General features: G+C 36.6%; 1 protein-coding gene across 7 annotated transcripts in view; it reads left to right on the top strand.

Moving 5' to 3' along the window:
• Positions 1–27238, top strand: part of LOC123525865 (protein patched homolog 1-like) — a 91113-nt gene extending 63875 nt beyond the window's left edge. For 5 of the 7 annotated variants that reach the window (XM_053538053.1, XM_053538055.1, XM_053538056.1 and 2 more), the window contains 9 exons: positions 1263–1427; positions 2959–3080; positions 3323–3478; positions 5639–5764; positions 6720–6864; positions 10406–10527; positions 11034–11246; positions 11872–11894; positions 24431–27238. In XM_053538053.1, coding sequence (XP_053394028.1) covers positions 1263–1427; positions 2959–3080; positions 3323–3478; positions 5639–5764; positions 6720–6864; positions 10406–10527; positions 11034–11246; positions 11872–11894; positions 24431–24857 — 1499 coding nt within the window. In that variant the 3' untranslated portion in view covers positions 24858–27238. Of the gene's footprint in view, positions 1–1262; positions 1428–2958; positions 3081–3322; positions 3479–5638; positions 5765–6719; positions 6865–10405; positions 10528–11033; positions 11247–11871; positions 11895–17622; positions 17643–24430 lie in introns of all 7 variants that reach the window. The other 2 variants (XM_053538057.1, XM_053538059.1) reach the window with 2 other exon arrangements.

Here is a 27238-nt window from a genome sequence, read left to right as displayed (position 1 = left end):
GTTACGGCCCTTGAATTACCGAAAAATCCGTCTTTATACAATTGTCCGCTCTCTAAATCGAACATTTCTCATCCGATCTTCACCAAACTTGAAAAAAATTTGTTTGGCCATAAGACCTTAGCCAAGTTCGATAACTAGCCAAATCCGCCCAGGCACTTTTGATTTATGGCCCTTGAATTACTGATTGGATCCACTCATCCAGACCATCTAATTGGATCAACTCGTCTAAACCATCTAGAGAAACTAGACATTTTTCATAGGGGAAGTTTTGGGAGACATGCGCTTTTCTCAAAAGCATCTCTAGTTATCGTTCAATTGACCGTTTTCAGCCATTTCTTCCATAAAGGCTACATGTAGCTTTATCGACTACGTGCTTAAAACGAGATTTTCGGCTATTGTTCCTAATATTAAATTATCATAAAACTGTTATTGATTGCATAATCCTGTCAATTCATAATCAGGGTCATCAAAATAACTGACTGCAAATTAATCTGGGTCATCAAAAGATTATGGGGCGTGTTCAGTATGAGTGTTGATCGGAGCTGGCTTAACAACATGTGTCCCGCTCGAGGGCATGAAACTGATATTGGATAATTAGGAATAAACAGTGTGACACAGGGGACTGTTTATTGTGTTTTATTAAGGTAAAATTCAACAATTTATAGACAAAAAAACCCAAAAAAACTCTAGTTTTTTTGAGAGGTTATTTTTGTTTTCTGTATTTTTAATTTTCCGGGACATTTCAACACTGTCCGGGACACCGGGACAAGTATGTCATTTCCGGGACAATCCCGGACAATCCGGGACATATGACATGTATGCTGTGATAACAGTTTATTTGAATATAAAGTTGATTTTAGTTCATTGGTTTTGAATTAAAGATGTAGGTATATAATTATAATTTTAGGTCATATCATAATATTTTGTTCCTTTTCTGGAACACAATCTCCTAATGTGTGAAGTATATTTATTATTATCTGTTGTATGTGTTACACATATGTATTGGAAACTTGGCAACCAAAATTAGAAGTCTGTAACAAATATGAAATCAATACAAATATAAGACTTGCTGACAAAGAATGGCATAGGTCTATTATATATGAAATTACCTTCCATATTAGTTGGCTGAAAAATAACCAAGGCAACTCCTTACTAGTTTTGACTTGCATGCCTTCATTAGAAAATGAATTTACATGTAATTTTATTGGTGACTTGATATTGTTTGTAGATCAATTGTGATTCTTATCAATTTTGTTTTTCAGATAATATGGATTATTTTGCAAATCGTCATGTTCTAGAAAATATGTATTCAGATATGAAAAAGGATCCATACATACAAAATGGTTCCATAAATTTCTGGTACACATCTTTCATCAACTATCTGCAGACCACTGAAGATATGTTTGTCAAGTCACAAACAGAATATAGTAAGTGTCCTTTAAATGGAGTAATAGATTGTTTTACCTTGATTTTGGGCTGGACTTTCTATCATAGGGTTTATGAGGATTTTTATTTGATTTGTTCCTGTTAGGCTGTACTTGTAAGTCAGATTGAAAGTTAATATCTTATAGAAGTTTCCAACTTTTGATTGGACTGGTCAGCCCGGTGTCAGTATAATGTGACTGGATGGTAGGGGTGACTATTGAGGCCAATTTTGACTATTGCAATACTATTGATATTGCTTAAAAACTATTGCGATACTATTCTATTGCAGGTTACTTTTGCGATACTATTGCAATAGTTATCGGCCATCATATTTTATACAGTAAAGCTACCAACTAGCATTGTTACACATTGTAAGAGATGACACTGTTTATAATTGCTGTTAACACACATTGAGAGTTTGTATAAACTGAAACGGACAGAAATAATTCTAACATTAAATATTTCTTGCCTTCCTTGGCTTTGGAACAATAAGTAAAACAATAAACCTATGCAAGGTATACTCAAACGAATCGGCCATTTTGTTGCGAATGTCAACATGTTTAATAACCCGAAGCATCGAAAAAGACGAAAATTAACGGATCGGATTAAGGTGTACCAGCACTAAATGAAGGGCCCTACCAAACAGTTTGCTGTATAATACAAGTAGCCTTCTTTCTCCATGTCCATAGTACATTTTCTCATCTAAAATTAACAGGTCATTTAAATATATTTAATCAAAGTTTCTAAGAAACTAAAGTTATTAATTATCTCCCAGACTTCTCAGTCCTTTATGGTAGTTTAATTCCGTGAGGGTAATTATTGTAATGGAGACGTAAACATTTTCCGAGGCGCAAATGAAAGCTGGCTCTGTTTCTTGGTTTATAAATTATAAATTATTTCTGTATTTACTAAAATTTCAAAACTATCGAACTTATCGATTGTTGAAGGAACTATCGGCGATTGTTATTGGATCGTGACTTTTCTATTGATGCATGCTATCAGGACACTTAGTATTGCAATGCATCGATAGTTCGATGTATTGTTACACCCCTACTGGATGGGGTATCATGCCACGTGTCTACGGCGTGATATTCCAGTGAGGCAGCACTATTAAGTTGGGCATTGTGCTCACTGCTACAAGTAGACACCGTCGTTTATATGACTGAAAAATTGTTGAAAAAGACGTTAAACACAAACACACACAACTTTTGATTCTGGAAGAAAGCCTAAAGACATAATTGGCATAGTTTCAGGTATATGTTGACACATTAGAAGTTCTGATCTTATAAAACTGGGTTGATAACCTTGTTGCGTGAAAGTATTCAGGCAATACTAAAAGTGACACTGATCCAGATCAGCAACTTTATACTCCCAGTCACAGAGATAACCACCTAGAGCTATTGTAACTCTTGTTTTACATTTACCTAAGGATAATTGTTCTACAAATTTAACAACCACATTCTACACTTGAATTTTATTTTAGTAATAACTTTAAGATTACTAATTTAATTAATGTTGATATCTGACTTTCAGATGGATATCCAAAATCAAGTACTGGATTCAATACACTGTTGGGATATTTCCTCTCGCAAAAACAAGGCAGGTCATATGGTCAATACTTTAAGTTCTCAAACTCTTCACTGCCCACAATCCAGGTAATACAAGTGACTGTTTTACTTTATAAATCTTTAGCAGAATATTTATTTACATTTTACTGGTATTTATATAATTCCTCAGGTTTTGAGTAAAAACCTTGTAAAGTTCTGAAGATTTAACATTGAAATCTAAAATTACAAAATTTAGATGAAACAGATATACTATTCTATCTGAAAGCAGTTCCTTATTTAACTTTTAATGTTCTTTACTTAGGGTATTTACTCGCACTTTGTATTTTCAGGCTTCCTACATACCTTTGATCCATACACGTCAGTCCAGTTCAGCAGGAGATATACAGGCCATGGAGAGTCTGCGAGATATTCTCGATAATTCTCCTTTCATCAATGGTTCCTGCTTTGCATATGGATTCAAGTATCTCAATAATGAAACTAACAAAGTAAGGATACATCCCTGTTTAAATGACAAAGAAAGTTATTCAATAATGTTAAAGAAAATAGTTTTTTTACAATATCAAAACTAAGTCTTTAATTCTTTAAAAACTTTGTAGATTTTTTTGGCAGTTTAAGTAATTTTTGTCGAGCCCGCTGGCAGTGAGCTCGACATAGTTGTCACAATGGAAGTTTGGTGCATGTGCATGCATGAGTCCGTCTATCCGTCCTCGTTTGTCTGGGCTGTAACTTATTCATGGATCAAGGGATTCTTAAATAACTTGGCACATATGTTTGCCTCAGTGACACAGTGTGTCACATGCAAGAACCAGATTGAAAGCTTTAAGGTCAAGGTCATACTTTGAGGTCAAAGGTCAAAACTCGGTGCTGTTTTGCTTGTTCGGGCTGTAACTCGGACATGGATTGAGAGATTCTTAAATACTTTGGCACAAACATTTGCCTCAATAAGATGATGTGTCATGAGTAGAACCAGATTGGTAGCTTAAAGGTCAAGGTCATACTTAGAGGTCAAAGGCAAAACTTGGTGCTGTTTTCCTTGTCCGGGCTGTAACTCAGCCATGGATTGAGGGTTTCTTAAATAACTTGGCACAATTGTTTGCCTCAACGAGACAGTCTGTCAGGCATAAGTAGTTGAAAGGTCAAGGTAACACTTAGGGGTCAAAGGTCAAAAGTTGATGCAGTTTCTCTTGTCTGGGCTGTAACTTAGCTATGGATTGAGATGTTCTTAAATAACTTGGCAGAAATGTTTGCCACAATCAGTATTGTCGCCACCAAATAGTATCATAAATGTTAGTCCTTTTGACAGCTGGCGGGCTCGACATGTTGCCCGTGGGCATCTAGTTTATTTATTTATTGCATGCTCTGAAACTTCTTTCTTAACTTTTTGTCTGTGTATTTACGAGACATGGACACTGAGAGCTGAAAAAAAACTGTCCTGGCTTACTGAACTTGAAAGACAATTTAAAAACTGTTTTCATTAATTCCTTGAATAACGTTCAATGTAAAAAAGGGATGTAAAAGGGATGTAAAAGCCTGATGAAGGAATAACGAAATTACCTTGCATCATCACTGATAAAAAATAACATGTAGTTGGAGAAGTAAATTATCATTTAGGAAGTTGTCATGATAGAAGTATTGTGTGCTAGTAGAGAAATACGTAAGAATATCTGGTATTATTAATCAAGGGCAGATCCAAAGCGGGCACTGCTGGTGTGCTCCCACTTAAAACCCAGCTAGTTTACATTTTAGATAGCGTAAAGTTATTACATCAGTCATTTAAGTCAAAACGTTTGGCTCTCTTCTCTTGAAGGAAGTGCTTGGGGTGAGATACTGTGATCAGTCACAGTCAGTCATCCCTTTGCCATCTGTCAGTCCATACCTTCTGCAGACAACATTTAAAAACATCTGAAACCAGGGGAAGCTGATAATTAAATAAAGAATTTTATTCCATGCAGAACTCTTGTTGCCTTGGCAACAGTAAAGAAATGCTTTTAAAATCTTCTTCTCAGAGACTATTTAGCTGTTGCCTGATTTCAAAATAATTTGACAGAAATGATCCTTGGGTAATCATCTAACAAGATTGTTCAGATCATTCTAATGCTTCAAAAAACATGGTGGCTAAAGGGTATGGTTACTTTTCTCTGTATGTATATAGTAGGAATTTGAAAATCTAATTAGAATATGCAATCCCGATTTCCAAACTGTTTCTTTCAAATGTTGCTTAACTGACTCTTTATCATGATTGGTCAGGTTACTCTGCTTTGTCAAATAGCATAGGCACCAGAGGACATGGTTACTTTTCCCTACGGAAATTAAAAACCTTTTCAGAAACTGCTGGCATGATTTTGAAAAAGAATAAAACAGATGTTCTTTGTGTGACTCTCTACCTAAGTTGTTCAGTTTTTTCGATTTGTCAGAAAACATGGCTGCCAGAGGTCGTTACTTTTCATTATATGTATATAGTGGGAACTTTAAACTGTTGGCCCAGTTTTGAAATAAAAGTTCACACAAAATGTTCCTTGTTTGACCATCAAACTAATTTGTTCAAATTAATTTGTCAAAAAAACATGACAGCCCGAGGGCATTGCCACTTTTATTAATGAGTTACACTCCATTAAGATATATATCTATCATTTTATATTTTTCAGGTATTAAAGGAGGAGTTGTACCGTAACCTAGCGCTAGCAGGTGTCTGTGTATTTATTGTAACATTGTTGTTAATTGCTAACTTATGGACCAGTATTCTTGTTTTCACCTGTGTGGCATTTACTGTGGTGAGTTTGTTTGTTTTGGGTTTAAATCCGTTTTTCAACAGTATTTAAGTTATGTAACAGTGGGCAGTTAACCTTACCAGTGTTCCTGGATTCTATTAAGGGAAGGGCCATTTACTAATGTTTGCAGAACTTGCAGCCCAACCCTATTGCTGTAATTTCATTGATTGTTAATGTCTATCTGTGCTGTAATTCTATAAATACATGTATTATATGCAATATGTTTAAACTAAACTGTCTGTGCCAGTACAAACCTGTTCTCTATAAGTAACTGCCAACTTCCCCACATGTATGAGTCAAAAGTGGAGGATGAATGATTTCAGACACAATGTCTTTTATCAAATTGTCACGGAGAACATACGGCCTGCCCAAGGATCGAACTCGTGACCCCGTGATCCATAGGTCGGCGCTCTCCTTATTGAGCTATACGGGCGAATTAACTGTAGTTAGTACGTAATTTACACAGTGCACATTTACTGTGGTGAGTACGTAATTTACACAGTGTACATTTACTGTGGTGAGTACATAATTTACAGTGTACATTTACTGTGGTGAGTACGTAATTTACTCAATGTACATTTACTGTGGTGAGTACATAATTTACACAGTGTACATTTACTGTGGTGAGTACGTAATTTACACAGTGTACTTACATTTACTGTGTTGAGTACGTAATTTACTCAGTGTACATTTACTGTGGTGAGTACGTAATTTACACAGTGTACATTTACTGTGGTGAGTACGTAAATAACTCAGTGTACATTTACCATGGTGTGTATGTAAAATATGCTGTGTTAACATTCTCAAAGGATAGATAAATCACCTCTTTTTATTGAAGGGAAATTTTCACTTAATTTGAAGAAACGGTTATACCCTATGTAGAGCATGTTTAGAATTTGTATTGAACACAACACAAAACCAACAATCATTACAAATTCTTACAAAAAAATGTTTTCAGATTGATGTGACTGGGACTCTACAGTTCTGGGGTGTTACCATAGATACAGCAAGCAGTATACTCATTATATTGTGTGTAGGACTAGCAGTTGACTACTCGGCACATATTGGGCACATGTTTATGACAATACTAGGAAACAGAGAAGGTAAACAAATACTTTATGAACATTTATATTTAAGAAATGATTTATAGCAAAAGAGTGTTTTAACACTATTTATGCACGATGGGCGGTTATACGTTTTGCTATAAATTATTATGTCTCTCACCACACAGTGGTGTGGGAGAACATATTGATTTATTGCTGTCTGTCTGTCTCTGTCTGTCTGTCTGTCACAGAGCTTATCCGCACTCTTAAGGCGAACATTTCTCATCTGATCTTCACCAAACTTGAACAAAATGTGTTTGACCATAAGACCTCAGCCAAGTTTGATAACTAGCCAAATTGGCCAAGACACTTAGGAATTATGGCCCTTGAACATAATTACCAATAACTACCGATGCAGCATTGTAGACCTGTTACTCCACTCCACTACCGCCGATACAGTATTGTAGACCGGTGCAGTACTACCGACACAGCATTGTAGACCAGTTACTCCAACATGTGAATACCAATAGGCCACAAGCAGTATACAAAGACAGACTTACTATTCAGATGATTAGGCAGTAGTGGGAGACATGGTTTTTCTCAAAAGCACCTCTAGTTTCGATTCTAATATGCCCTTAATGTAAAACAGTACATAAAGTGGTGTTTCTTGATCGCAACAAAAACTTTGACATCATTGCATGTTAATGTGACGTCATTCTAACTTAAGAGTGTTTTAACAGAGACAAGTATATAAGAATGATGATTGACTTTCCCCATTTGAAGATTATTAATACTTATTTTAAAACATTTGTAATTCACTAGTCGAAGTTACTTCAACTCTAACACTTTACAATCATGGAGTATTATATTGTATGGTCATTTTCATGTATGGTTAAAGAATACCTAGACCAGCTGATACCATTATTTAATATCACATATATTTGATATCACATAAATCTGTAGGAAGATCTATTTGAAACATAGAACACAACTAAACAAAATATAGCATACTCCGTTTGACTTAGTCATGAGAGTTAATGAAATATGCATCACCACTCACACCCTCTAGCACCAGCATAAGTAGAACTCTTATTACATAAATGATTGAGTGGGTAGACACAGCTACACAGCATTTTATAAAGACTGCTTTTGTGGCAGTTAATAGGGAATTAATCCTACCGATTTTTGTCGCTTCATCCCTCTACAGTAACATGCGATATACCGAATGAGATATATACTATCAAATTAAAAAATGTGTACTTCTGACACATGCAGAGAGCATCTGACTTCGGATTTTTTGGAAGAATACGGTTTTTCCTAGTGCCTAATAAGCGTCCACATAACATGTCCGAACCGCAACGTCTTGCAAATCAGTACAAATATGAATATATCGTTTATATACACGTAGTGTGCACTTATAAATAAAAGCACCTAGTGAGCACAGTTCATATAAATAAATATACCTCTCTGGAGGGTGCGCCTATCCTAGAGGCGGAAATTACCTGTAATACAATACAATATGGGCAGTGTTTTTTTTATTCCAAAATCTACCTTTAAATTGATAGGGAATCAATCCTACGTGTGGCGACAAAAATTGAGAACGATCTCTCTACAGTAACATGCGATATACCAAATGAAATATTAACTATCGAATTAAAGATGTGTAGACAGTTCTTTTCAAATGTTATGGGATGAGGTGAAGTCAGATTGATTCCCGATTGAGGCAGTCCTTATTTCATATTAAGATCAGTAAGAAAATATAGTTAAAGAATATACAACTAGAGCTCTGTTCTGTGCTACACCACAAAATAAAGTATGTCATTATGTTAATATTCATTAACAGCCTTTCTGTATACTTCTACAGTATAAGATAAGACATAGTAGGCAGAAAGAGGTAACAGTACTATGTAATGAATCTACACATTGTTGATTCTATCTCTTAGTGCTGAAACCTGTGTAATTCTTAAATCAGCAAGTCGGCAGAAAGTTAATGTTGGAATATGTGTCTTATCTAATATAAAAAGGACTACTGTGTCTTATCTGACAAAATCAGGACTACCATGTCTTATCTGACATGAAAAGGATTACTGTGTCTTATCTGACATAATCAGGACTACCACGTCTTATCTGACATGAAAAGGACTACTGTGTCTTATCTGACATGAAAAGGTTTACTGTGTCTTATCTGACATAATCAGGACTACCATGTCTTATCTGACATGAAAAGGACTACTGTGTCTTATCTGACATGAAAAGGATTACTGTGTCTTATCTGACATAATCAGGACTACCATGTCTTATCTGACATGAAAAGGACTACTGTGTCTTATCTGACATGAAAAGTACTACAGTAACTGTGTCTTATCTGACATAATCAGGACTACTGTGTCTTATCTGACATGAAAAGGACTACTGTGTCTTATCTGACATGAAAAGGACTACTGTGTTTTTTCTGACATGAAAAGGACTACTGTGTCTTATCTGACATGAAAAGGACTACTGTGTCTTATCTGACATGAATCAAACTACTGTGTCTTATCTGACATGAATCAAACTACTGCGTCTTTTCTGACATGGACAAAACTACTGTGTTTTTTCTGACATGAACAAAACTACTGTGTCTTATCTGACATGATCAGGATTACTGTGTCTTATCTGACATGAACAGGACTGCAGCATCTTATCTGACATGAACAGGACTACTATGTCTTTTCTGACATGAACAAAACTACTGTGTCTTATCTGACATGAACAGGACTACTGTGTCTTATCTGACATGAAAAGGACTACTGTGTCTTATCTGACATGAACAAAACTACTGTGTCTTTTCTGACATGAACAAGACTACTGTGTCTTTTCTGACATGAACAAAACTGCTGTGTCTTTTCTGACATGATCAGGATTACTGCGTCTTATCTGACATGAACAGGACTACTGTGTCTTATCTAACATGGACAAGACTACTGTTTTTTTGTCGGACATAATCAGAAGTACCGTGTCTTATCTGACAAATAGGTATTCAGTGTCTTACCTGACATGTACAAGATTACTGTGTCTTATCTGACATGAACAAGACTACTGTATCTTATCTAACATAAAAAGGACAACTGTGTCTTATCTGACATAAAAAGGAATACTGTGTCTTATCTGACATAAAAAGGACTACAATGTCTTATCTGACATAAAAAGGGCTACAATGTCTTATCTGACATAAAAGGGCTACAATGTCTTATCTGACATAAAAAGGACTACAATATCTTATCTGACATAAAAAGGACTACAATGTCTTATCTGACATAAAAAGGACTACAATGTCTTATCTGACATAAAAATGAATACTGTATCTTATCTGACATAAAAAGGACTACTGTATCTTATCTGATATGAACCGGTCTACTGTCTTAAATGAAACTTTGATATTATGCAGCCAGTATATACTGGGTTTTGGTCATGAGATTGCAATCAGAAATGATAATGTGTTCTTTGTTTTCAATGCGTCAGTTAATCTTCAAGTCAGAAACCAATGAACATGTAATATTCACACTTGTCACTGTCTGATTATAACTTACATTGGTTTAGAAGTATTTTTGTTGTATTTCAGAGAGAGCCAAGGCCACTCTATACACTATAGGACCTGCAGTATTAAATGGTGGTGTTAGCACTTTCCTTGCATTTGTTTTACTGGCAAACAGTAAAAGTTATGGATTTGTAATGTTCTTCAGGGTAAATATTATGTTATATTATTTAATTGAAAGGAAAGTTATTTGCAGTAAAAAAATACTGTAAACATTTGTTATTACTTATTTCATAAACTCTCTTTCTTTCAGACATATTTTTTCGAAAAAAATTCTCCTTGTGTGTTTACAAGTTCAGAAATCCTGTTATGTTGAACATTTTAACCATTTCCAGAGGTAATTAATGGCAGTTGATAATTTTAGTGTGATTACATATCCTTGTATGGCATTTCGGCATTCTTTGAATGGAAACGTAGGTCATAGAAGTGCCTGGCTCTCTGTTTATAACAGAGAATACAAAAATTACATATGGGGAACATGTAATTGAACATATATTTCCAGTTGTCATTACCGTTCAACAACCTTAAGTCAGACTTAAAAGGACTTTAATAGATGATAACTGATGATAGGGAAAGGAATAAGTGCATCGGCTATAATACAAAATATTTTTTGTTGTATATAAGCTTAAGACATGATACGTTTTTTTTTTTTCAGGTATTTATGTCTGTTGTGTTGTTTGGACTCTTCCATGGTTTGGTATACCTCCCTGTGGTCCTGAGTTGGGTTGGTCCATCGCCTTATCCCTCCAACAAGGCTGAAGTTGTAGAGGAGAGAACTGGCATGATGCATGACTCAACAGAAATCAGAAAAATACACATCAAAAAGAAAAGTTCCGTGGCATTATCAAAAGGAAATGGAATATTAAAAGTAAGAAACTAAAAACTTGTTTATTTGCTTGATTGAAGTGTCTTCGGTAGATATACCTTAAAAACGAAAAAAAAAGAATTAGGATTTGTCTATGAGCATTTTTATATCTTCCCCATAGGTAGGGGAGAAATATTGCTTTTGCCTTCGCCGTCTGTCTGTTTGTCCATCAGCATTAAGCTTGTCCGGTTTTCACAGGTCAAACTGCTGGCTGGATTTCGACGAAAACTTCACAGGAGTGATCAGTACAAGGCCTAGTTATGCATATCGCCAGCATGTTCCGCTTCGCTGCACAAAATGGCTGCATGAGCTTAAAATAGAAAAATCTTGATTGGCTTTCACAGGTCAAACTGCTGGCTGGATTTAGACGAAAATTCATAGGAGTGATTATTTCATATGCATATGCATATTGCCGGCACATTCTGCTTTGCTGCACAAAATGGCCGCCAGAGCTCAAGGTATACATAGAGGAGAGACATATTTTTTTGTGACAAAAACACCTAGTTCTTTTGATTGTTTTTTCTCCTTTAAGTTGAATAGTTATCGAACCTGTATTTCTTTGTGTATACTGAAAGTGGTATTGCAGAATTCATTTAAAGAATGATATGTTTTGCTGTATTTTCAACAGACAAATAGATACTGTATAACCAGGTGAGATTCACATTTATTGAGTGTTGTCACAAGTTACATGTTTTATAATTATATACCGTAGATACCCATGTATAATGCGCAGTTTTTTGACCCCCGGGACCACCCCCGAATCGTGGGTGCGCATAATACACAGGTATAGACAATTTTCCAACTTCAAAACAAGTTTGTTACCGATGTTCGCCATTTTGGTAAAGGGAAACTACTCCCCGCGCTTACTGTCTCCGCTAAAATCTAAGATTGCCGTTACGTTCCGTAAAAGATCGAATTGTTTATTTTTTTTTTCAAACAAAATTAATTTCATATAAATTTAAAAGTATTTTGACGAAAGAAATGTTTATAAATCACAAAAATTATGTTACTAATTAAAGATCGAGAATTATCTTTAACCGAGATCAAACTGTGAACAACATAATTGACACGAGGTGACACGTTGATTGCCGGTAATTACTGGCTTTATGATCGTGACAAAAAGACTATCACACCTTTTGTTATCAGTTTAAATTGAGAAGCTTATGTCATTTTGAAAGATACCATTCCGAAATATTGAATCAGCTGCTATTTATTTATTCAAAATAGTGAATTAAAAAAGGTAAAACAACAAATATAACAATAATTTACTGGTTTTATTTTTGAGAAAACAAAAATCGATAGTACCGTGAGACCGATGCTGCTCTCCGCCGTGGAGATAAAATTTATTACCGGTGTCGATGTAAACTCTACTTTCGTTTTCCATCCTCCTCAAAATTGACCAAATTTTTTTTTTTTTTTTTTTTTTTTTTTTTTTTTTCCCAGGATTTTGGACTAAGATCGGGGGTGCGCATTATACACGGGTGCGCATTATACACGGGTATCTACGGTAGTTTCACTTGTTATTTTTAGTTTCAGTTGAATATTTGTAGTTTATAGTTCAATATTTATAGCATATAGTTCATTTTTAATTACATATTCATGCATGCTGTTTTTTTTCCTTGTGTTCATTGGTGTCTTATCACACTCCCAACAAACTTCATTTTGTGGGCTATATTAGAATCACTTTGTCTTGTCTTAACTTTGGAACAAATGCAGATATCATTTTGAAACTTGGAAAAGATTTTTAGGTTCATTAGACTATTTCATGTACCATGGCCTGTAACTCTAAATTGTTTTGGTCTGGCACCAGTGGATTTTTAATGTAAATTCCACTGAAGGGATATTAATATTACTGGGTACAATGATCATTCATTAAGAGGAATTGAAAGACACTGTAATAATGATAAAGTTATGTACTTTTTTGCTTTTTATGCCCCCCAAGGGAGGCATATTAGTTTTCAACTGTCCATCTGTTAGTTTGTCACAACGTTAACTTTTTGCAAGAAGGCACTTTACTCGCAAACCACTGCACCCAGGACCTTCAAACTTCACGTGCTGATAGTACTTATTGACTACACGACCCCTACTGACTTTGGGGTCACCAGGTCAAAGGTCAAGGTCACAGGGGCCAACGTTAACTTTTTGTATGAAGGCACTTTACTCGCAAACCGCTGCACCCAGGACCTTCAAACTTCACGTGCTGATAGTACTTATTGAGTACAAGACACCTTACTGACTTTGGGGTCACCAGGTCAAAGGTCAAGGTCACAGGGGCCAACGTTAACTTTTTGCATGAAGGCTCTTTACTCGCGAACCACTGCACCCAGGACCTTCAAACTTCACATGCTGATAGTACTTATTGAGTACACGACCCCTACTGACTTTGGGTCTACCAGGTCAAATGTCAAGGTCACAGGGGTCAATGTTAACTTTTTGCATGAAGGCACATTACTCGCGAACCACTGCACCCAGGACCTTCAAACTTCACATGCTAATAGTACTTATTGAATACACGACCCCTATTGACTTTGGGGTCACCAGGTCAAGGTCACCAGGTCAGAGGTCAAAGGTCAAGGCGATGCGGGGGCATTTGTCACCATTAGTGACAGTTGTTGTCTTTTGAATTATTTTAGGGCAATTACTTTGACATGACAAAAAGGGATTTAATGTGAGTTTGCACAATGAAAAATGACATTGAATGAAAATGAAGAACAGAAGAACAATAACTCTGTTGTGAATATGTATAAAATAAATTCTCGTTTTAGCTCACCTGAACTTAATTCGTCCGGCGTCCATCATTCTGCGTTGTGCATCAACATTTTAACTTGAACATCTACTCCTCTGAAATTACTGGTCAGATTTACACCTAACTTGGTCAGTAGCACCCTGGTATGGACATCTATCAAATTTGTTCAAATGGTTCTACTTGGCCCCTTTTTGGGGCTGCTGGAGCTAAAAATAGAAAAAACTTTATAACAACTTCTCATGAACTGCATCATGGATCTTCATTAAACTTTGTCTGTAGCATGATTATAAGGTCCTTTCCAAAATTTGTTTAAGAATAGAAAAAATGTTAAACAAGTTTTTCTCATGAACTGCATGATGGATCTTCATCAAACTTGGTCTGTGGCATCATTATAAGGTCCTCTCCCAAGTTTGTTCAAATGGGAGCAGTCAGCCCTCTCTTAGTGGCTGCTAGGGCTAGAAATAAAAATACCTGTAATCCACTTTTTAGCTCACCTGCCACAAAGTGACAAGGTGAGCTTTTGTGATCGCGCAGTGTCCGTCGTCCGTTGTCCGTCCGTGCGTCCGTAAACTTTTTGCTTGTGACCACTCTAGAGGTCACATTTTTCATGGGATCTTTATGAAAATTGGTCAGAATGTTCATCTTGATGATATCTAGGTCAAGTTCGAAACTGGGTCACGTGCGGTCAAAAACTAGGTCAGTAGGTCTAAAAATAGAAAAACCTTGTGACCACTCTAGAGGTCACATTTTTCATGTGATCTTCATGAAAATTGGTCAGAATGTTCATCTTGATGATATCTAGGTCAAGTTCGAAACTGGGTCACGTGAAGTCAAAAACTAGGTCAGTAGGTCTAAAAATAGAAAAACCTTGTGACCACTCTAGAGGTCACATTTTTCATGGGATCTTCATGAAAGTTGGTCAGAATGTTCATCTTGATGATATCTAGGTCAAGTTCGAAACTGGTCACGTGCAGTCAAAAACTAGGTCAGTAGGTCTAAAAATAGAAAAACCTTGTGACCACTCTAGAGGTCACATTTTTCATGGGATCTTCATGAAAGTTGGTCAGAATGTTCATCTTGATGATATCTAGGTCAAGTTCGAAACTGGGTCACGTGCGTTCAAAAACTAGGTCAGTAGGTCTTAAAATAGAAAAAACCTTGTGACCACTCTAGAGGTCACATTTTTCATGGGATCTTCATGAAAGTTGGTCAGATTGTTCATCTTGATGATATCTAGGTCAGGTTCGAAACTGGGTCACGTGTGGTCAAAAACTAGGTCAGTAGGTCTAAAAATAGAAAAACCTTGTGACCAACCTAGAGGTCACATTTTTCATGGGATCTTCATGAAAGTTGGTCAGAATGTTCATCTTGATGATATCTAGGTCAAGTTCGAAACTGGGTCACGTGCGGTCAAAAACTAGGTCAGTAGGTCTAAAAATAGAAAAACCTTGTGACCACTCTAGAGGTCACATTTTTCATGGGATCTTCATGAAAGTTGGTCAGAATGTTCATCTTGATGATATCTAGGTCAAATTCGAAACTGGGTCACGTGCCTTCAGAAACTAGGTCAGTAGGTCTAAAAATACAAAAACCTTGTGACCACTCTAGAGGTCACATTTTTCATGGGATCTTCATGAAAGTTGGTCAGAATGTTCATCTTGATGATATCTAGGTCAAGTTCGAAACTGGGTCACGTGCGGTCAAAAACTAGGTCAGTAGGTCTAAAAATAGAAAAACCTTGTGACCACTCTAGAGGTCACATTTTTCATGGGATCTTCATGAAAAATGGTCAGAATGTTCATCTTGATGATATCTAGGTCAAGTTCGAAACTGGGTGACGTGCGGTCAAAAACTAGGTCAGTAGGTCTAAAAATAGAAAAACCTTGTGACCACTCTAGAGGTCACATTTTTCATGGGATCTTCATGAAAAATGGTCAGAATGTTCATCTTGAATATATCTAGGTCAAGTGCGAAACTGGGTTACGTGCCTTCAAAAACTAGGTCAGTAGGTCTAAAAGTAGAAAAACCTTGTGACCACTCTAGAGGTCACATTTTTCTTGGGATCTTCATGAAAGTTGGTCAGAATGTTCATCTTGATGATTTCTAGGTCAAGTTCGAAACTGGGTCACGTGCGGTCAAAAACTAGGTCAGTAGGTCTAAAAATAGAAAAACCTTGTGACCACTCTAGAGGTCACATTTTTCATGGGATCTTTATGAAAGTTGGTCAGAATGTTCATCTTGATGATATCTAGGTCAAGTTCGAAACTGGGTCACGTGCCTTCAAAAACTAGGTCAGTAGGTCTAAAAATAGAAAAACCTTGTGACCACTCTAGAGGTCACATTTTTCATGGGATCTTCATGAAAGCTGGTCAAAAACGATGTCATACTCAAAACTGGGTCATGTGGGAAGAGGTGAGCGATTCAGGACCATCATGGTCCTCTTGTTCTCATGAACTGCTTGATGGATCTTCATCAAACTTCATCAAAGTCTGTAGCATTATTATAAGATTCTCTTTAAAGTGGGGGCACTTGGCCCCTTTTAGGGGCCAGAGTTAAAATTAAAATACAATGAAACAACTTTTCATGAACTGCTAGATGGATCTTGATGAAACTTGCATTTCTGTAGCATAATTATAAGTACATCTCCCAGATTTATTCCAATGGGAGTACGGTAGTCGGCACCTTATAGGGGCAGCTAAGACTAAAAATCAAAATATGTTTAATCAACTTCTTCTATAGAACCGGTTGATTGATCTTCATCACACTGTGTCTGTAGCATTATTATAAGGTCCCCTCATCATTTTTAGCTCGTCTGATTTTTGAAAAAAAATCTATGAGGTATTGTCATCACTTGATCGTCGGTGTCGTCATTGGTTAAAATTTTTGTTTAAGTCAACCTTTTCTCAAAACCTTTTAAGAGCTACAGCTTTCTAACTTTGCACACTCATTATCTGTCATCATTAGGGGACTGTGTAGGCCAAGAACCATAACTCTAACTTGCATTTTGTCAGAATTATGGCCCTTTTTGTACATAGAAAATTTGAATCACTTGGTTAAAATTTTTGTTTAGGTCCACTTTTTCCCAAAATTTAAAAACTATTTAGAGGTAAAGAATCATCTCTCATTTGCATCATTTGTATATGAAAAGGCTTCAGAAATCCTTGCTTACCAACTGCACCAATTCTATCAGAGGCATCCCTGTTTGAGGATAAATATCCCATTCTCAAGATCTGGTTTTAAAGAAAAAACAAAGTTTTTGAACCCTGATGATCAAAAGGTTGAAAAAATGAGACTGGAAAGCTAGAAAATTTTGATGCTTAATCGTCTTATTATATAAACCAGTAGTGAAAGTAGATACGTGGAATTTCATAGCAGAAATAACAGCAGTCTGTTTGGAACAGCATCCTAGCTTTTAGAAAAAAAGAAACATATTATGTTTTATAACACTGTGAAGGTATTGGTAATTTTTGTTTATCTCGTGGTTGCATCAATCATGTTATCTTCAGAAATTGAAATTCCAAGAGTTCATATTCTAACAGAATAGTCATTTTGGCCAAAGTCAAGCAATTTCTTTCCCATGAAATAAACAGGTTTCACAGTACATAAATAGAATTGTATTGGCTGATATTTTAGGTTCCTGCAGGTCATGTTATGTGAGTATTAATCCTCAAGTCACCCTTATTCCTTTCCAGCAATCACTAAATAACCTTGTCACTGTCCATTCTGTTTCAATTTTATTTGTTTGAAATACATCATTTATTGAGAAATGTGGAGTTTTGGTTGATAAATTATGTATTTTGTTGATGTTATCTAAAGTTTTAGATAAAGAATATATTGTGCATGTTTTCTTTAAATGATTTTTAACTGATTGAAATGTGTAACTGTTTTGTTTGAAGTATAGGATGTAATTTAACTACCTGATGTGAATATCCTCTGACTAGAGAACCCTATATCCCTCCTTCTATTACTGTACTTGGACTGTTTTCTGACAAGATAGGTTGGAGGTCTTGATTGATTTTGAAAAAGTGATTATCAACAATGACAAATAACATAAAGTTATGGCATGACTGTGGCATTTTCCTTTGAAGTTTTGTGTTTACTAAATTCTGGTATTGCCAGGGTTAGCCATGCTCTAAATTCGATTGCACATATGTATCGCTCACAGTTTTAAAAGCACAGATGTTTTTATAGGATTTCCTTATTATGTATGTATACTCCAATTATTTCTGCATAATCCAAATAAATAAATATTATATTAAGAACATTTATTTAGATCTACTCAAAACATTTCAAATAAGTACCTGCTAAAAAAAAAAAAACAACTAGAGTTCAGAAATATACTTTCCCACAAAAAATTGGAAATGGCTACCAGTCTTCACATAAGTAAAAATAATAAAACACAAACAAAGTTGATTGTAAAACAAACATACATATCAGTCAAACTTTCTTAAAGTTCACATGCTTCCCACTTGAAAACTACAGTTGTAAAAAAGTTTTTCCTGTCCCAACTGCTTTAAAAACTGCCTTGAACTTGATAGTTCAGATGAAACTTTAACATCTATTTTGAGAATCTTTTCCGCATTTCAAGCTCGTGCTTATGCAAATTGATATGAAATGTTTCTAAGGGAGGCTCAATAGAGGGAAAATATTTTTAAATATTTTAGATTTAAGATATTCAGTTTACTGTTTTTAGTCATGCAATAAATCAGTTAGACAATACACATGTGTGTGTTACCGGCGAGTATCATGCTTGGGAGAATCTCAGGGAACATAATCTGGCAGCAAACTCGCCTCTCCGAGGCTCGTTTCCTACCCAAATTACATTCCCTGAGATTCCCCCACGCATGATGATACCAGCCGGTAACACACTTGTATGTATTATCTAAGTTTTAGTAAAAACACCTGTGCCTTTAAAACTGTGCGCGATACCTGTGTGCAACAAAATTTAGAGCACGGCTAACCATGGCGATACCAGAATTTAGTAAACACAAAACTTCAAAGGAAAATGCTGCGGTCATGCGTTAAGTTTAAAGACCATGAAGAACTTATGCTGTTAGAGGGCATTATCCCGGTCCAGGCACTGGAAATTTCTGAGATGCTCTTGAGTGTCTCCCACCTAACTAGAGGCCTGTACTGGTTCTTCCCAGGAAAGACGGCTTCGCGTGTATCGGTGCTATACACCGGGCATGTTAAAGAACCAGGCTGTCTATTCGAAAAGATCTAGGCTAAGTTAGCCGGACACGTCCGTATCTGAAAAATTCTCTCTATCTGTTCTGGGGGCTTTATCTCACTCTGTCCCTCTGGTCAGATCGCTCTTTATCTGTACTAGTAGAGGATGATTTCACGCCCTGTGTGGCTGCAGTATATATAAAGTGCCTTTGAACATGTTTATCATGAAAAGGGCGCTATATAAATCTGGTATAATAATAATAATTACCAGTGTGCAAAACCAATTTGGAGTTTTAAATCTGTTTAAACATGGTTCTTCTTCTTTTTAGCTCACCTGTCACTTGTGATCACCCTTCGTCCGTTGTCTGTCCATCCGTCGTCCGTTCACAATTTCTTGTGAACACGATACAGACTTGCTGGCATAATATCTCAGTTCCTTTCGAAAACTGGCCAGATCCCATCATGCATTCCAGAGTTATGGCCCCTTAAAAGGCCAAAATTTACTATTTTTGGCTTGTGAACACAGTAGAGACCACATTTTGCAACCAACTTTAATCAAACTTGCACACAAGTTTTATTAGCCCACCATCATCAGATGGTGGGCTATTAAAATCACTCTGCGTCCGTGGTCCGTCCGTCCGTCATTCCGTCCGTCCGTCCGTCCGTTAACAATTTCTCGTTATCGCATCTCCTCAGAAACTACTGGGGGGATTTTGACCAAACTTTGTCAGAATGATGTATTGGTACCCTAGTTGTGTCCCCCTGAAAATCAGACTGGTTCAACAATTTATTAGTGAGTTATGGCCCTTTGTTTATTTCTATAATTTACATAGATTTATATAGGGAAAAACTTTGAAAACCTTCTTGTCCAAAACCACAGAGCCTAGGGCTTTGATATTTGGTATGAAGCATTATCTAGTGGTCCTCTACCAAGATGATTCAAATTATTTCTCTGGGGTCAAATATGGCTCCGCCCTGGGGGTCACATGGTTTATATAGACTTATATAGGGAAAAACTTTGAAAAACCTCTTGTCCAAAACCACAGGGCCTAGGGCTTTGATATTTTGTATGTGACATCATCTAGTGGTCTTCAACTAAGATCGTTCAAATTATACCCCTAGGGTCAAATATGGCCCCAACCTGGGGGTCATATGGTTTACATAGACTTATATAGGGAAAAACTTTGAAAATCTTCTTGTCCAAACCACAAAGCCTAGGGCTTTGATAGTTGTAATGTAGCATCATCTAGTGGTTCTCTACCAAGTTTGTTCAAATTATCCCCCAAGGGTCAAATATGGCCCCGCCCCGTGGGTCACATGGTTCATATAGACTTATATAGGGAAAAGCTTTTAAAATCTTCTTGTCAATAACTACAACATTCAAATTTGGACCACATGTATATTTTTGAGTAGCAAGATGAACCTTGACATGAGTTGACCTTGATTTTGACCTAGTGACCTATGGATTGATTCGATACAAACTTGCAAAATATCTTCAACAACAATATATCTTGGATTCCATGATGAATTTGTCAGATCCAATCAGAGGTTCCAGAGTGGCGGCCCCTGATTGACCGCTTAAAGAGCCAAAGTTTGGTAATTTTTACCTTGTGAACACGATAGAAGTGACATTTTATATTTGATTTTAACCACACTTACACACAACTTAAGTCACAATAAGATCTTGGTTCCTTTCGAAAACCGGCTAGATTCCATCATGGGTTCTAGAGTTACTGCCCCTGAAAGGGGCAAAATTTTTTTAATTTGGCCATTTCGACCATATAGAGGTTTCATTTATGCTTTGATTTGTTAAAACTTGCACAGAATGATTATCTTGATGATCTCTAGGCCTTGATCTAAACTGGGTCATGTCAGATCAAAAACTAGGTCATCATGTCAGATCAAAAGAAAAGCTTGTTAACAACCTAGAGGCCCCATTTGTGACCCTATCTTCATGAAACTTGGTCAGAATGTTTATCTTGATGATCTTCAGGCCAAGTTTGAAACTGGGTCATATGAGGTCAGAAACTAGGTCATCAAGTCAAATCAAAGGAAAAGCTTGTTTACACTCTTTAGGCCACATTTATGACCTTATCTTTATGAAACTTGGTCAGAATGTTTATCTTGATGACTCCTAGGCCAAGTTTGAAACTTGATCTTATGGGGTCAAAAACTAGGTCACCCAGTCAAATCAAAGGAAAAGCTTGTTAACACTCTTGTTGATTTGATGTGCATGAAACTTGGTCAGAATGTTTGTCTGCATGAAATATCGTATGAATTTTATCTGGGTCATGTGGGATCAAAAACCAGGTCATCAGGTCAAATCAAAGAATAAGCTTGTTTACACCCTAGGGGGCACATTTTGGTTCTATCTTCATAAATTTTGGTCAGAATGTTTGTTAAGTCTTGGAAGATTTCAGATGTGGGTCACGTGGGGTCAAGAACTATGTCACTAGGTCAAATCATAGGAAAAGCTTGCACTATTTTTTTGTCCCAGTCTTCCCGAAACTTTGTCAGAATGTTTATTTTCATGAAATTTTGGACAAGTTCGAATCTGGGTCATGTTGGGTAAAAAACTAGGTCACTAGGTCAAATCAACGAAAATGCTTGTTTACACTCAAGAGGCTACGTTTTTTTGGTCCAATCTTAATGAAAATTGGTCAGAATATTTGTCTCCATGAAATCACTAGGTAAAACATGTTTACACTGTTATGGTGGTTACACAGGTGAGCGACCCAGGGCCATCTTGGCCCTCTTGTTTTATTAGCTCACCTGTCACAAAGTGACAAGGTGAGCTTTTGTGATCGCGCGGTGTCCGTCGTCCGTCCGTCCGTGCGTCCGTAAACTTTTGCTTGTGACCTCTCTAGAGGTCACATTTTTCATGGGATCTTTATGAAAGTTGGTCAGAATGTTCATCTTGATGATATCTAGGTCAAGTTTGAAACTGGGTCACGTGCCGTCAAAAACTAGGTCAGTAGGTCTAAAAATAGAAAAACCTTGTGACCTCTCTAGAGGCCATATATTTCACAAGATCTTCATGAAAATTAGTCAGAATGTTCACCTTGATGATATATAGGACAAGTTCGAAACTGGGTCACGTGCCTTCAAAAACTAGGTCAATAGGTCTAAAAATAGAAAAACCTTGTGACCTCTCTAGAGGCTATATATTTCACAAGATCTTCATGAAAATTGGTCAGAACGTTCACCTTGATGATATCTAGGTCAGGTTCGAAACTGGGTCATGTGCGATCAAAATCTAGGTCAGTAGGTCAAATAATAGAAAAACCTTGTGACCTCTCTAGAGGCCATATTTTTCATGGGATCTGTATGAAAGTTGGTCTGAATGTTCATCTTGATGATATCTAGGTCAAGTTCGAAACTGGGTCACTTGCCCTCAAAAACTAGGTCAGTAGGTCTAAAAATAGAAAAACGTTGTGACCTCTCTAGGAGCCATATATTTCATGAGATCTTCATGAGAATTGGTCAGAATGTTCACCTTGATGATATCTAGTTGAAGTTCGAAAGTGGGTCACATGCCATCAAAAACTAGGTCAGTAGGTCAAATAAAAGAAAAACCTTGTGACCTCTCTAGAGGCCATATTTTTCATGGGATCTGTATGAAAGTTGGTCTGAATGTTCTTCTTGATGGTATCTAGGTCAAGTTCGAAAGTGGGTCACGTGCCGTCAAAAATTAGGCCAGTAGGTCAAAAAATAGAAAAACCTTGTGACCTCTCTTAAGGCCATATTTTTCATGGGATCTGTATGAAATTTGGTCTGAATGTTCATCTTGATGATATCTAGGTCAAGTTCGAAACAGGGTCATGTGCAGTCAAAAACTAGGTCAGTAGGTCTAAAAATAGAAAAACCTTGTGACCTCTCTAGAGGCCATACTTGTGAATGGATCTCCATAAAAATTAGTCAGAATGTTCATCTTGATGATATCTAGGTCAGAGTTTGAAAGTGGGTCATGTGCCATCAAAAAGTAGGTCAGTAGGTCAAATAATGAAAAAAAGTTTTGACCTCTCTAGAGGCCATATTTTTCATGGGATCTGTATGAAAGTTGGTCTGAATGTTTATCTTGATGATATATAGGTCAAGTTTGAAACTGGGTCAACTGTGATAAAAAATTAGGTCAGTAGGTCTAAAAATAGAAAAACCTTGTGACCTCTCTAGAGGCCATACCCTTGAATGGATCTTCATGAAAATTGGTCAGAATGTTCACCTTGATGATATCTAGGTCAGGTTTGAAACTGGGTCACGTGCCTTTAAAAACTAGGTCAGTAGGTCAAATAATAAAAAAACCTTGTGACCTCTTTAGAGGCCATACTTTTCATGGGATCTGTATGAAATTTGGTCTGAATGTTCATCTTGATGATATCTAGGTCAAGTTTGAAACTGGGTCAACTGCGGTCAAAAACTAGGTCAGTAGGTCTAAAATTAGAAAAATCTTTTGACCTCTCTGGAGGCCATATTTTTCAATGGATCTTCATGAAAATTGATCTGAATGTTCACCTTGATGATATCTAGGTCAGTTCCAAAACTGGGTCACATGCGGTCAAAAACTAGGCCAGTAGGTATAAAAATAGAAAAACCTTGTGACCTCTCTAGAGGCCATATTTTTCATGAGATCTTCATGAAAATTAGTGAGAATGTTCACCTTGATGATATCTAGTTAAAGTTCAAAACAGGGTCACGTACCTTCGAAAACTAGGTCAATAGGTCAAATAATAGAAAAACCTTGTGACCTCTCTAGAGACCATATTTTTCAATGGATCTTCATGAAAATTGGTCAGAATTTTTATCTTGATAATATCTAGGTCAAGTTCAAAACTGGGTCACATGAGCTCAAAAACTAGGTCACTATGTCAAATAATAGAAAAAACGACTTCATACTCAAAACTGGGTCATGTGGGAAGAGGTGAGCGATTCAGGACCATCATGGCCCTCTTGTTAATTATTTGTCATCAAACTGAATTGCTTCCCTTGACTTTTAAAAGGGGAAAAAAGAATATATATGTAACATTACATTTTAGATGTGTGGGAATTATACATCAAGCTAATGTTATTTTAGAAGTCCAGAAAATATCAGAGAATTTATATTTATAAGTGAATTAAAGTATACAACTAAAAGCTTAATGGAATAGTGTTGTAAGATGTACTTTATGATGAATGAGAAAAATACAATTGAGTCAAGAAAAGAAAATCAGATTATAATGAATGGCCTGTTCTTAACTGCAACAATGTTACAGAATACTTTATTTTATCTTTATAGAGATGCTGCCACTCAGGTGCAGAACGAGAGCCTGAGCCAACAACCACTGCTGTCTGAAGGTGAAGGTCATTCTAAGGTCATAATTGATGAAACTGGAAGTATTATGGCCAGTGGAGTTGAAGATCGACCTGATAATGAGGACAAAGATTTGGCAGACTCATTACTCAGTGATTCAGGTCCCACCAACAAGCACAATCACAGCAGGTCAAATATCACTACAGATGTCATGAATACAAATGAAACTAACCTTTCAAGTGTTAAAAAATGTGATAGATGTGAGAAATCATGTGTGATGTGTGTGTTACAGAGAGCTGAACAAGAACTGAAGACAGCTGTTGAAGAAATGGACAAACCAAAATCTTCCAGCAAGTTCTGTAGTTGCCATGCCCACAGACATATACACTCTTTTGGCTGTGAGGATACATGAAACCTCTCTGATTAAATTTGTACATAAGGCATTTTTTTGTAACATACATGAATATATTTCATTTTTATGCCCCCGAAGGGAGGCATATAGTTTTTGAACCGTCTGTCGGTCTGTCAGTCTGTCGGTCTGTCAGTCTGTCCGCAATTTTCGTGTCCGGTCCATATCTTTGTCATCGATGGATGGATTTTCAAATAACTTGGCATGAATGTGTACCACAGTAAGACGACGTGTCGCGCGCAAGACCCAGGTCCGTAGCTCAAAGGTCAAGGTCACACTTAGACATTAAAGGATAGTGCATTGATGGGCGTGTTCGGTCCATATCTTTGTCATCGATGGATGGATTTTCAAATAACTTGGCATGAATGTGTACCACAGTAAGACGACGTGTCGCGCGCAAGACCCAGGTCCGTAGCTCAAAGGTCAAGGTCACACTTAGACATTAAAGGATAGTGCATTGATGGGCGTGTCCGGTCCATATCTTTGTCATCGATGGATGGATTTTCAAATAACTTGGCATGAATGTGTACCACAGTAAGACGACGTGTCGCGCGCAAGACCCAGGTCCGTAGCTCAAAGGTCAAGGTCACACTTAGACATTAAAGGATAGTGCATTGATGGGCGTGTCCGGTCCATATCTTTGTCAACCATGGATGGATTTTCAAATAACTTGGCATGAATGTGTACCACAGTAAGACGACGTGTCGCGCGCAAGACCCAGGTCTGTAGCTCAAAGGTCAAGGTCACACTAAGACGTTAAAGGTCATTTTTCATGATAGTGCATTGATGGGCGTGTCCGGTCCATATCTTTGTCATTCATGCATGGATTTTAAAATAACTACGCATGAATGTGTGGCACAGTAAGACGACGTGTCGCGCGCAAGACCCAGGTCCGTAGGTCAAAGGTCCTAAACTCTAACATCGGCCATAACTACTCATTCAAAGTGCCATCGGGGGCATATGTCATCCTATGGAGACAGCTCTTGTTATTTATTGTTCATCTGATTTGAAGATCCTTCAAATCTATTTTCTTCAATTTTACTATTAATATACTATATGTAACATTTTTAGTCAGCTCATCATGAAACTTGGTCAGAATATTTATCTCAGTAAAATCTCTAAAGAGCTTGATACTGGGTCATCTGGGGTCCAAAACTAGGTCATCATGTCAATTCATAGAAAAAACCTTTACACAAGAGGCCACCTGATCATTGTGAAGTTAAGTCAGAATATTTGTCTTTAAGTCTAGCAAATATAGGTCAGGTTTAAAACCGTTTAAATCTGTTGTAAAAAGCTATGTCACTTGGTAAAATAAAAAAAACCTTGATAACACTCCAGAGACCATATTTTATACATAATCTGTTCTGTGCCATGTATACATAAAAAAACAACGAAGAGTCAAATATCTCTGTTACTATCAAAGCTTTTGCATTTGAACTTAAAATAGTTATTTACCAATATAGTCTACACCAGGAGAAACAATCCCCATAACTCTGATTTGAATTTTGACAGAGTTATGCCCCTTTTTAACTTAGAATTTTTGGGTTAAAGTTTTTTATAAAGTCAAATATCTCTGGTACTATCAAAGCTTTAGACTTGAAACTTAAAAAAGCTTTTGACTTGAAACTTAAAATAGTTATTAACTATCAAAGTCTACACCAGGACAAACAATCCCCATAATTCTGATTGAATTTTGACAGAGTTATGCCCCTTTTTAACTTAGAATTTTTCAGTTAAAGTTTTATAAAGTTTCTTGCAAAGCTGTAATCCATATCACTCACTGTGAGTGATATAGCTTTGCCACTCAACTTGTACAATTTTTATAAATATCTATTTTTTGTAAAAGGTGATGAAAATTGTAGCTGGGCTTTGTTCTTGTAGTATATTTCCTGATTAGCATTACTTGATAAGAATTTTATAACGTTTCACTGCAAATAAAAAGTTGAAATGAAACAAGATGTCATTTTCATTTACACATCTCTGTTTCTGCTGTGATCAACATTTGTCACTTTTAGCATAAATAAGCATCACATAAAAAGGGAAGTTGTTTGTTTTTCATGAATATGGAATATATATCACCTCAAGTAAAGTTATGTACTGTGTATTGCATATTGCCTGTGTTAGTTAGCAGTAATGTGTATCTACCGTGTATTGTGTATGTACCTTGTTAATCACATATTAATGTGTATCTGCCATGTTAGTCATGCACTAATGTGTACCTACTGTGATTTAATGTGAAATAGAGGACATATAGTTGTCCTTAGCCCTTATCATGCTAGACACTATTGAGTCTGCCTTTGCGACCAGTGTAGATCATGATCTGCCTGCACATCCATGCAGTCTGATCATAATCTGCACTGTTTGCCATTCAGTCAGTATCTTTT

The sequence above is a fragment of the Mercenaria mercenaria genome, chromosome 3 (assembly GCF_021730395.1).
Source record: "Mercenaria mercenaria strain notata chromosome 3, MADL_Memer_1, whole genome shotgun sequence".
Taxonomy (NCBI): Eukaryota; Metazoa; Mollusca; class Bivalvia; order Venerida; family Veneridae; genus Mercenaria; species Mercenaria mercenaria.
Note: the sequence above shows the minus strand (reverse complement) of the source record. Positions and strands in the feature narration are given on the sequence as shown.